This window comes from Mauremys reevesii, linkage group 1 (genome assembly GCF_016161935.1).
Source record: "Mauremys reevesii isolate NIE-2019 linkage group 1, ASM1616193v1, whole genome shotgun sequence".
Lineage (NCBI taxonomy): Eukaryota > Metazoa > Chordata > Testudines > Geoemydidae > Mauremys > Mauremys reevesii.
Genome location: NC_052623.1, coordinates 161054663 through 161067373, shown reverse-complemented (window position 1 = coordinate 161067373; position 12711 = coordinate 161054663). Strand labels below are relative to the sequence as shown.

The window sequence follows — 12711 nt, the reverse complement described above, 5'->3', positions numbered from 1 at the left end:
ATGCTGCACCTGCCTAAGTGGTAGAGCAAGAGTTGTGCTCTCCGTAGACTGGGAAGCGCCGAGAGATGATGTGTGCTTGAAAAATATTACACTGAAAATCATCTAATCAGACCCTTTAACAACACACCTCCAAAGCCTGGAAAGCCTGTTTTTAAAATGATTAAATGTAGCATAAACTAGCAGCTGAAGATAGTGTAGAGGCAGCAGTTTCACAAAGGCCTAGGCTTTCCATTAGACCAGCAAGCTACTGAGCTAGTCTCCATGCAGCCACTCTGCAGCCGGTGGAGGATGAGAGGTTATAGATTCCCTTGCATCTGCCTCAGTGCCCAGCTAATTGGCCTAGGAGCTGGTCTGAGGATTTGACTCACAATGAGGCATCAGCTAGCCAACGTCAAGCTCCTGTGAAAAGGAGCTGGCTGGGCTGCTAAGGAAAATGGGGACAAGTTTAGCAAAAAATAAAGGGCTTGATTCTCCATTGTCTTGCACCGTGTTCAAAGAGGTGCACAATGCTACCATCAGGGTATGAGTGATCAGAGAATTTTAACTGGGAAGCATTTTACGCCTGCTTTATAATCCCTTTACACAAGATGCTGGGCAGTGAAGAATCAGACCTGAGAAATGTATAGTGAATGTACAATGGCTTGAAATTTTACTCCATTACAGAGTTCTTAATGAAGAAATTTTGCATTGGATAGAACACATCAATATTTAAGGCCAAATAATACAAAATACTGGAATTTTTGGGACACAGAGTTTTGTCTAGTGGTTAGAGCAACAATCTGGGAGTCAGGGTGCCAGAGTTCCATTGCTGTGTCTTCTGTTGACTTGCTGTGATAATGTAAGTTTCAATTCATTATTATTTAAAAGACTTTAACTTCTCTAGATGATAAACGATATGTACATTATGTAGTGGGCCAGATCCGTAGCTGCCGTAGCTCCATTCAGGAGCTGACCTCCCAATTATAAAAGCATACTTACCAAATCCCCACATGAACACACAAATAATACAATGAATTTAGAGCTTGATACAAAGCCCACTGAATTCAGTGGGAGTCTTTCCATTGGCTTCAGCTGGTTTTGGTGCTGTCTCTAACTTTGTAATATTAAAGAACACAAGCAACCAAACAACCAATTTGAACAACAATTTCGAACTTATAACTGTTCAGGTCAGGTGCATACACTTCGTTAGACTGGCTGGATTGCAAAACAAGCTTGTGCTCCTGAGAGTGTGAGGAATTACCTCAGGTTGAAACGTAACAATGCATACAGCCTCACCCTGTTTATAATACCAAAGCCTTCAATCCATAATGTCAGTTTCTCAAAGGGGACGAGTACAGAAAGGAGACCAAAAGTAATCATGGGGACTTGGAAATATTTATGGCGTTTCATTCTCTGTGTTTTACTGGGTAAGTTAATATTCAATTGGACTAAATATATTGTTATATGTTTTTATGCAATGTTCTACATTAAGAATATAATATAAAGGCTACTGAAACAGATTGCAGTAACTGAAACAGGCTAAAAGGTTGCAAAGTGCTTAATATTTCCCATTAGGATTTATTTTTAATTTGCATTTTGTCTCAGTATTCAATGAGGTATTGAGTCTGTACATCAAGTCTGCAGTCAGTAGAAAATTAGAAATAGATGAAAGGACAGTATCTGACAGTCTGTCATATCAACAGCACAACACAGTGTCTGGCTGGACTGCGTGAAGATTTATTTATTTATTTAGCCTTAGGTCTTATTTTGTCATCTATGAGGAATATGAATGGCACACCTTCCTTGCCAGTCTTTTCACCCCCACCAAAGAATCTTTTGGGAAGACTTCAGTAGTGGAACATGGATTATGCTACTTGTGCTGTCCTACACTGCAGGGCTGGCTCAAGGCACCAGCAAACCAAGGTTTTTTTTTGCTTCGGCACTTTGCTCCCAGAGGTTTTTTTTTTCTTTTTTGCTTGGGGCAGCAAAAAACCTAGAACCGGCCCTGCTACCCTGTCCCTGTACAGCAATTGTTTTTGAGATAATATTTAGAAATTCTGGGGCATTTCGTAAAAATGATTTTCTTCTATTAGAGAATGTTTTAAAACATCTTATAATCTAATGTAGCACCAGTAATAGTTTTTGCCACTATTCACTACTTACTAACGTGACACAGAAGACTATGCAAGCTGTATCCTACAGTTCAATCTGTATATTGGATCAGAAAATGTATCCTAGTGCAGCAGGAATGATTTGATAAGTTATGGTATATTTGAAAACACTAACATAATATCTATTTCCTAGGCTACGGTAGACTCCAATATGGCTTCAAATAGATGTACACTGATTTATGCCAGCTGAAGATCTGGCACTTTGTTTCTAAATCAGAATCAAATTGCTAGCTTATTAGAAAGAGTGTTCCTAACAGATAATATTAAAGATAGATAGATAGACGTATAAGCTAGACTCCACACAACTGCAAGATGGGGCAGACTTAGCAAGATGAGTCTATGACACTAGTAGTTATTTTACTTTGTATTATTTATAATACTTTGCCACAGTAGAAACCGCACTGGCTACACTCTAAAAAGAAATTTTAGGAGCTATGGGAGATGTTAAAATCTACTTTCACACATGGTTGTCAGCTTCAATAGTTAATATTTACTTATACTTTATGACACAGGGAAACACAGGATAGAAGGGAGTTCTGTCTAATTATTATTTACCTTTTATGATGGCCAAGTAATAATTCTTGAGGGGAAAATACCTGCCATGCCCAGAGGGTTAGTTACCAATACAATGGATAACTCTGACTTGCAAAACAGAGCAGGGGGAAATACTTGAATAAATGAGTACTTTGCAACTGGGACTGGAGTCAAATTTATTTTGAAAGAGTCTTTCAGTTTTTTTATTCATGTTTTATTGTTTCCTCTATTCCACCATACAGTCACTTGGGGGTGCGGAGGGGAGGGGATATTAGTAAGTTTGAGGGTGGATCAAAGGCAGAGAAGAAATTTTGGCATTCTTTGTGCACACAAAAGCAATTGTTTTGATTTATACATATTTAACAATAGCTAATATAAACACTAGGGGTCAGATTCTTGTTGCTTACATCTGTACCAAAGGTGTGTAAAATGCTACTATTTCAATCTGGGTGTAAATGACCACACAATTTACAAAGCAGGGGACAGTCAGGTCCTAAGACTTTATTAATAATCCTGTAGTCTTATTTATATAAACTTTAAAGCAACAATATTTGATTTAGAACTAGGGCTGGGTGAAATTTTTTGGTGAATAGTAAATTTGGGGTCTTTTTTGGGGGGGTAAGGGGACCAAAATTATTTACCACTTTGGAGAATAATTTGGGGCTGAAAAAAAGATTTTTAAAAAAAATGTCAAAATGAGATGTTTCAACGTTTGTTTCAAAATGACAATTTTTTTTGTTTCAGCAAGAAAAAAATGTAAACTTTTAGGTTCAGTTCAAAATTAGCCATTTTTTCCCTTGCTCAGCTCTATTTTGAACAGTGATGACAGTAGCCAGAGTAGCGGTCTAGGTCTGCCAAATTGTAATGTAAGGTGCAGTGTTGCCAAGTATTGTGATTTTATAGCAAGTCTTGTGATATTTTACTTAAAGCCCCAGCTCCTGGAGACAAGTGAGTTTCAGCCTTTTTTTTTTCTAAATAAGATTCTAGCCCTCATTATTGTGAGGAGAAAAGCTTGAAAATATGACCTGAATGGACATGGAAGGTTCAGAAACAAGAAGGGAAAGAAGAAGAACCAGAAATGCATTATTTGAAAAAAAATCTGATGATTTTAAGTCAACCGCAGGATTTCTTGGGGCCTCATTCATGATTTATAAATTCCAAATTTTCTTGTGTGTGTAGAATATTAAAATTTGATTTATAAAACACAGTTTGTTCAGAGTACATTATGGAATTGGTTAAATTAGGAGCTTGTGAGATTTTAATACTAAATTTCTCCAGTTCAACAGATATACTCTGTGAATGTGAACAGATATACTCTGTGAAGGTGACCAGATGTCCTAATTTTATAGGCCTGTGTCTTCTATAGGAACCAATTACCCCCACTTCCTGTCCTGATTTTTCACCCTTGCTATCTGGTCACCTTATACTCTGTGGGTTGAATAGCTCACATAGTGGAAATTATAAGTTTATTTAACATTCTCTGCTTTCTGACTGCCCATGCTGAAAATGGCCCAGTCAACCACTAATTCCCAAATTCCTTTTGAATGCCTTTTAAGTTGAGACATAAATGCAGAAACTTGAAATATTGGAAGAAAAATACAGAAGCTATTTAAGAACTAAGGATAAAATAATGGTTCTGAATACAAACATAGTACAGTTTTGTCTTTCTTAAAATGGTTTGAAGTGGAATTAACATTATTTAAGAATAGAAATATAATATTAATAAAATCTAATAATACCTAGTTTTAAAATAATGAATAAAAACTAGAATGTATAACATAAAACTACAATAATTATTTTTTCTCACAAAAATTATTACAGGGCAAATATACCATGAATTGGATGATAAAAGTACAGCTTTTGCAACAACCAGTCCAATAACTGACATAAGCAATACAACAGAGACCCCAGCACAAACATCTTCCAACAGTCCAGCCACAACTGGATTCTCCACAGAAACAACTCTGCCTTTGTCAACAACAAGCACTAGGGATGGCCCAGCAACTTTGAACCCCTTAGAAACAGAATCCAGCACCTCTTATTCCTCCTCACCTGTATCAAAGAGTGCTTCTCAGGCAAGCGAGCAAACTGCTTCTAATGCTGTCAGTGAGCACGGCTCTACTGCCACAAGTAATGCACACACTGAAGAAACATCTTCTACTCCTTCTGCAACTGTCACGGAATCCAGCCTGGGCATTACATCCACCAAAGGTGCATTGTCACCACTTACCTCTGAATCGAATACACAGGAGGACATAACATCTTCCTCTAACCAAAGAACTCTGAACGATGCAACAGTAACAGACCGGAGCCATTCCTCCCTGCATTCACCTGCTGCAGAGACACCCAGCACAGATACAGAGAAGTCAGCTCTTCCAGTGAGCACTGTTATTCTGAACAGCAGCACAGTGGCACCAACTGCAACATCCCGTTTCACCACAAATCTTCCTCCTCAGACAGAGGTTTCTCAAATCACTGGCAGTAGTAATACCGTTCCAAAGACAGTACCCGTGGGTAGCACAAGCAGCGATACAACTGATACAGAATCCAACAGCCCACCTGCCCTCACAAACAAAGTCTCCTCTACTGCTTCTGTAGCTTCCGAATTGGGTGATAAAAGTACAGCTTTTGTAGGAACCAATCCAATGACTCACCTAAGCACTACAGCAGAGACCCCAGCAGAAATATCTTCCAACAGTCCAGCCACAACTGGATTCTCCACAGAAACAACTCTACCTTTGTCAACAACAAGCACTAGGGATGGCCCAGCAACTTTGAACCCCTTAGAAACAGAATCCAGCACCTCTTATTCCTCCTCACCTGTATCAAAGAGTGCTTCTCAGGCAAGCGAGCAAACTGCTTCCAATGCTGTCAGTGAGCACGGCTCTACTGCCACAAGTAATGCACACACTGAAGAAACATCTTCTACTCCTTCTGCGACTGTCACGGAATCCAGCCTGGGCATTACATCCACCAAAGGTGCATTGTCACCACTTACCTCTGAATCGAATACACAGGAGGACATAACATCTTCCTCTAACCAAAGAACTCTGAACGATGTAACAACAACAGACAGGAGCCATTCCTCACTGCATTCACCTGCTGCAGAGACACCCAGCACAGATACAGAAAAGTCAGCTCTTCCAGTGAGCACTGTTATTCTGGACAGCAGCACAGTGGCACCAACTGCAACATCCCGTTTCACCACAAATCTTCCTCCTCAGACAGAGGTTTCTCAAATCACTGGCAGTAGTAATACCGTTCCAAAGACAGTACCCGTGGGTAGCACAAGCAGCGATACAACTGATACAGAATCCAACAGCCCACCTGCCCTCACAAACAAAGTCTCCTCTACTGCTTCTGTAGCTTCCGAATTGGGTGATAAAAGTACAGCTTTTGTAGGAACCAATCCAATGACTCACCTAAGCATTACAGCAGAGACCCCAGCAGAAATATCTTCCAACAGTCCAGCCACAACTGGATTCTCCACAGAAACCACTCTGCCTTTGTCAACAACAAGCACTAGGGATGGCCCAGCAACTTTGAACCCCTTAGAAACAGAATCCAGCACCTCTTATTCCTCCTCACCTGTATCAAAGAGTGCTTCTCAGGCAAGCGAGCAAACTGCTTCTAATGCTGTCAGTGAGCACGGCTCTACTGCCACAAGTAATGCACGCACTGAAGAAACATCCTCTACTCCTTCTGCGACTGTCACGGAATCCAGCCTGGGCATTACATCCACCAAAGGTGCATTGTCACCACTTACCTCTGAATCGAATACACAGGAGGACATAACATCTTCCTCTAACCAAAGAACTCTGAACGATGTAACAACAACAGACAGGAGTCATTCCTCACTGCATTCACCTGCTGCAGAGACACCCAGCACAGATACAGAGAAGTCAGCTCTTCCAGTGAGCACTGTTATTCTGGACAGCAGCACAGTGGCACCAACTGCAACATCCCGTTTCACCACAAATCTTCCTCCTCAGACAGAGGTTTCTCAAATCACTGGCAGTAGTAATACCGTTCCAAAGACAGTACCCGTGGGTAGCACAAGCAGCGATACAACTGATACAGAATCCAACAGCCCACCTGCCCTCACAAACAAAGTCTCCTCTACTGCTTCTGTAGCTTCTGAATTGGGTGATAAAAGTACAGCTTTTGTAGGAACCAATCCAATGACTCACCTAAGCACTACAGCAGAGACCCCAGCAGAAATATCTTCCAACAGTCCAGCCACAACTGGATTCTCCACAGAAACAACTCTGCCTTTGTCAACAACAAGCACTAGGGATGGCCCAGCAACTTTGAACCCCTTAGAAACAGAATCCAGCACCTCTTATTCCTCCTCACCTGTATCAAAGAGTGCTTCTCAGGCAAGCGAGCAAACTGCTTCTAATGCTGTCAGTGAGCACGGCTCTACTGCCACAAGTAATGCACACACTGAAGAAACATCCTCTACTCCTTCTGCGACTGTCACGGAATCCAGCCTGGGCATTACATCCACCAAAGGTGCATTGTCACCACTTACCTCTGAATCGAATACACAGGAGGACATAACATCTTCCTCTAACCAAAGAACTCTGAACGATGTAACAACAACAGACCAGAGCCATTCCTCACTGCATTCACCTGCTGCAGAGACACCCAGCACAGATACAGAGAAGTCAGCTCTTCCAGTGAGCACTGTTATTCTGGACAGCAGCACAGTGGCACCAACTGCAACATCCCGTTTCACCACAAATCTTCCTCCTCAGACAGAGGTTTCTCAAATCACTGGCAGTAGTAATACCGTTCCAAAGACAGTACCCGTGGGTAGCACAAGCAGCGATACAACTGATACAGAATCCAACAGCCCACCTGCCCTCACAAACAAAGTCTCCTCTACTGCTTCTGTAGCTTCCGAATTGGGTGATAAAAGTACAGCTTTTGTAGGAACCAATCCAATGACTCACCTAAGCACTACAGCAGAGACCCCAGCAGAAATATCTTCCAACAGTCCAGCCACAACTGGATTCTCCACAGAAACAACTCTGCCTTTGTCAACAACAAGCACTAGGGATGGCCCAGCAACTCTGAACCCCTTAGAAACAGAATCCAGCACCTCTTATTCCTCCTCACCTGTATCAAAAAGTGCTTCTCAGGCAAGCGAGCAAACTGCTTCCAATGCTGTCAGTGAGCACGGCTCTACTGCCACAAGTAATGCACACACTGAAGAAACATCCTCTACTCCTTCTGCGACTGTCACGGAATCCAGCCTGGGCATTACATCCACCAAAGGTGCATTGTCACCACTTACCTCTGAATCGAATACACAGGAGGACATAACATCTTCCTCTAACCAAAGAACTCTGAACGATGTAACAACAACAGACAGGAGTCATTCCTCACTGCATTCACCTGCTGCAGAGACACCCAGCACAGATACAGAGAAGTCAGCTCTTCCAGTGAGCACTGTTATTCTGAACAGCAGCACAGTGGCACCAACTGCAACATCCCGTTTCACCACAAATCTTCCTCCTCAGACAGAGGTTTCTCAAATCACTGGCAGTAGTAATACCGTTCCAAAGACAGTACCCGTGGGTAGCACAAGCAGCGATACAACTGATACAGAATCCAACAGCCCACCTGCCCTCAATAACAAAGTCTCCTCTACTGCTTCTGTAGCTTCTGAATTGGGTGATAAAAGTACAGCTTTTGTAGGAACCAATCCAATGACTCACCTAAGCACTACAGCAGAGACCCCAGCAGAAATATCTTCCAACAGTCCAGCCACAACTGGATTCTCCACAGAAACAACTCTGCCTTTGTCAACAACAAGCACTAGGGATGGCCCAGCAACTTTGAACCCCTTAGAAACAGAATCCAGCACCTCTTATTCCTCCTCACCTGTATCAAAGAGTGCTTCTCAGGCAAGCGAGCAAACTGCTTCTAATGCTGTCAGTGAGCACGGCTTTACTGCCACAAGTAATGCACGCACTGAACAAACATCCTCTACTCCTTCTGCGACTGTCACGGAATCCAGCCTGGGCATTACATCCACCAAAGGTGCATTGTCACCACTTACCTCTGAATCGAATACACAGGAGGACATAACATCTTCCTCTAACCAAAGAACTCTGAACGATGTAACAACAACAGACCGGAGCCATTCCTCACTGCATTCACCTGCTGCAGAGACACCCAGCACAGATACAGAGAAGTCAGCTCTTCCAGTGAGCACTGTTATTCTGGACAGCAGCACAGTGGCACCAACTGCAACATCCCGTTTCACCACAAATCTTCCTCCTCAGACAGAGGTTTCTCAAATCACTGGCAGTAGTAATACCGTTCCAAAGACAGTACCCGTGGGTAGCACAAGCAGCGATACAACTGATACAGAATCCAACAGCCCACCTGCCCTCACAAACAAAGTCTCCTCTACTGCTTCTGTAGCTTCTGAATTGGGTGATAAAAGTACAGCTTTTGTAGGAACCAATCCAATGACTCACCTAAGCACTACAGCAGAGACCCCAGCAGAAATATCTTCCAACAGTCCAGCCACAACTGGATTCTCCACAGAAACAACTCTGCCTTTGTCAACAACAGGCACTAGGGATGGCCCAGCAACTCTGAACCCCTTAGAAACAGAATCCAGCACCTCTTATTCCTCCTCACCTGTATCAAAGAGTGCTTCTCAGGCAAGCGAGCAAACTGCTTCTAATGCTGTCAGTGAGCACGGCTCTACTGCCACAAGTAATGCACGCACTGAAGAAACATCCTCTACTCCTTCTGCGACTGTCACGGAATCCAGCCTGGGCATTACATCCACCAAAGGTGCATTGTCACCACTTACCTCTGAATCGAATACACAGGAGGACATAACATCTTCCTCTAACCAAAGAACTCTGAACGATGTAACAACAACAGACAGGAGTCATTCCTCACTGCATTCACCTGCTGCAGAGACACCCAGCACAGATACAGAGAAGTCAGCTCTTCCAGTGAGCACTGTTATTCTGGACAGCAGCACAGTGGCACCAACTGCAACATCCCGTTTCACCACAAATCTTCCTCCTCAGACAGAGGTTTCTCAAATCACTGGCAGTAGTAATACCGTTCCAAAGACAGTACCCGTGGGTAGCACAAGCAGCGATACAACTGATACAGAATCCAACAGCCCACCTGCCCTCACAAACAAAGTCTCCTCTACTGCTTCTGTAGCTTCGAATTGGGTGATAAAAGTACAGCTTTTGTAGGAACCAATCCAATGACTCACCTAAGCACTACAGCAGAGACCCCAGCAGAAATATCTTCCAACAGTCCAGCCACAACTGGATTCTCCACAGAAACAACTCTGCCTTTGTCAACAACAAGCACTAGGGATGGCCCAGCAACTTTGAACCCCTTAGAAACAGAATCCAGCACCTCTTATTCCTCCTCACCTGTATCAAAAAGTGCTTCTCAGGCAAGCGAGCAAACTGCTTCTAATGCTGTCAGTGAGCACGGCTTTACTGCCACAAGTAATGCACGCACTGAAGAAACATCCTCTACTCCTTCTGCGACTGTAACGGAATCCAGCCTGGGAATTACATCCACCAAAGGTGCATTGTCACCACTTACCTCTGAATCGAATACACAGGAGGACATAACATCTTCCTCTAACCAAAGAACTCTGAGCGATGTAACAACAACAGACCGGAGCCATTCCTCACTGCATTCACCTGCTGCAGAGACACCCAGCACAGATACAGAGAAGTCAGCTCTTCCAGTGAGCACTGTTATTCTGGACAGCAGCACAGTGGCACCAACTGCAACATCCCGTTTCACCACAAATCTTCCTCCTCAGACAGAGGTTTCTCAAATCACTGGCAGTAGTAATACCGTTCCAAAGACAGTACCCGTGGGTAGCACAAGCAGCGATACAACTGATACAGAATCCAACAGCCCACCTGCCCTCGCAAACAAAGTCTCCTCTACTGCTTCTGTAGCTTCCGAATTGGGTGATAAAAGTACAGCTTTTGTAGGAACCAATCCAATGACTCACCTAAGCACTACAGCAGAGACCCCAGCAGAAATATCTTCCAACAGTCCAGCCACAACTGGATTCTCCACAGAAACAACTCTGCCTTTGTCAACAACAAGCACTAGGGATGGCCCAGCAACTTTGAACCCCTTAGAAACAGAATCCAGCACCTCTTATTCCTCCTCACCTGTATCAAAGAGTGCTTCTCAGGCAAGCGAGCAAACTGCTTCTAATGCTGTCAGTGAGCACGGCTCTACTGCCACAAGTAATGCACGCACTGAAGAAACATCCTCTACTCCTTCTGCGACTGTCACGGAATCCAGCCTGGGCATTACATCCACCAAAGGTGCATTGTCACCACTTACCTCTGAATCGAATACACAGGAGGACATAACATCTTCCTCTAACCAAAGAACTCTGAACGATGTAACAACAACAGACCAGAGCCATTCCTCACTGCATTCACCTGCTGCAGAGACACCCAGCACAGATACAGAGAAGTCAGCTCTTCCAGTGAGCACTGTTATTCTGGACAGCAGCACAGTGGCACCAACTGCAACATCCCGTTTCACCACAAATCTTCCTCCTCAGACAGAGGTTTCTCAAATCACTGGCAGTAGTAATACCGTTCCAAAGACAGTACCCGTGGGTAGCACAAGCAGCGATACAACTGATACAGAATCCAACAGCCCACCTGCCCTCACAAACAAAGTCTCCTCTACTGCTTCTGTAGCTTCCGAATTGGGTGATAAAAGTACAGCTTTTGTAGGAACCAATCCAATGACTCACCTAAGCACTACAGCAGAGACCCCAGCAGAAATATCTTCCAACAGTCCAGCCACAACTGGATTCTCCACAGAAACAACTCTGCCTTTGTCAACAACAAGCACTAGGGATGGCCCAGCAACTTTGAACCCCTTAGAAACAGAATCCAGCACCTCTTATTCCTCCTCACCTGTATCAAAGAGTGCTTCTCAGGCAAGCGAGCAAACTGCTTCTAATGCTGTCAGTGAGCACGGCTTTACTGCCACAAGTAATGCACGCACTGAACAAACATCCTCTACTCCTTCTGCGACTGTCACGGAATCCAGCCTGGGCATTACATCCACCAAAGGTGCATTGTCACCACTTACCTCTGAATCGAATACACAGGAGGACATAACATCTTCCTCTAACCAAAGAACTCTGAACGATGTAACAACAACAGACCGGAGCCATTCCTCACTGCATTCACCTGCTGCAGAGACACCCAGCACAGATACAGAGAAGTCAGCTCTTCCAGTGAGCACTGTTATTCTGGACAGCAGCACAGTGGCACCAACTGCAACATCCCGTTTCACCACAAATCTTCCTCCTCAGACAGAGGTTTCTCAAATCACTGGCAGTAGTAATACCGTTCCAAAGACAGTACCCGTGGGTAGCACAAGCAGCGATACAACTGATACAGAATCCAACAGCCCACCTGCCCTCACAAACAAAGTCTCCTCTACTGCTTCTGTAGCTTCCGAATTGGGTGATAAAAGTACAGCTTTTGTAGGAACCAATCCAATGACTCACCTAAGCACTACAGCAGAGACCCCAGCAGAAATATCTTCCAACAGTCCAGCCACAACTGGATTCTCCACAGAAACAACTCTGCCTTTGTCAACAACAAGCACTAGGGATGGCCCAGCAACTTTGAACCCCTTAGAAACAGAATCCAGCACCTCTTATTCCTCCTCACCTGTATCAAAAAGTGCTTCTCAGGCAAGCGAGCAAACTGCTTCTAATGCTGTCAGTGAGCACGGCTTTACTGCCACAAGTAATGCACGCACTGAAGAAACATCCTCTACTCCTTCTGCGACTGTAACGGAATCCAGCCTGGGAATTACATCCACCAAAGGTGCATTGTCACCACTTACCTCTGAATCGAATACACAGGAGGACATAACATCTTCCTCTAACCAAAGAACTCTGAGCGATGTAACAACAACAGACCGGAGCCATTCCTCACTGCATTCACCTGCTGCAGAGACACCC

At 43.8% G+C, this 12711-nt stretch overlaps 1 protein-coding gene across 1 annotated transcript; it reads left to right on the top strand.

Moving 5' to 3' along the window:
- Positions 1–1329: 1329 nt before the first annotated feature.
- On the top strand, positions 1330–9925 carry LOC120406903 (flocculation protein FLO11-like). Its single transcript, XM_039542116.1, has 2 exons — positions 1330–1406; positions 4506–9925. The coding sequence occupies exons 1-2, from the start codon at positions 1358–1360 to the stop codon at positions 9923–9925; spliced, it is 5469 nt and encodes a 1822-aa protein (XP_039398050.1). The 5' UTR covers positions 1330–1357.
- Positions 9926–12711: the final 2786 nt, after the last annotated feature.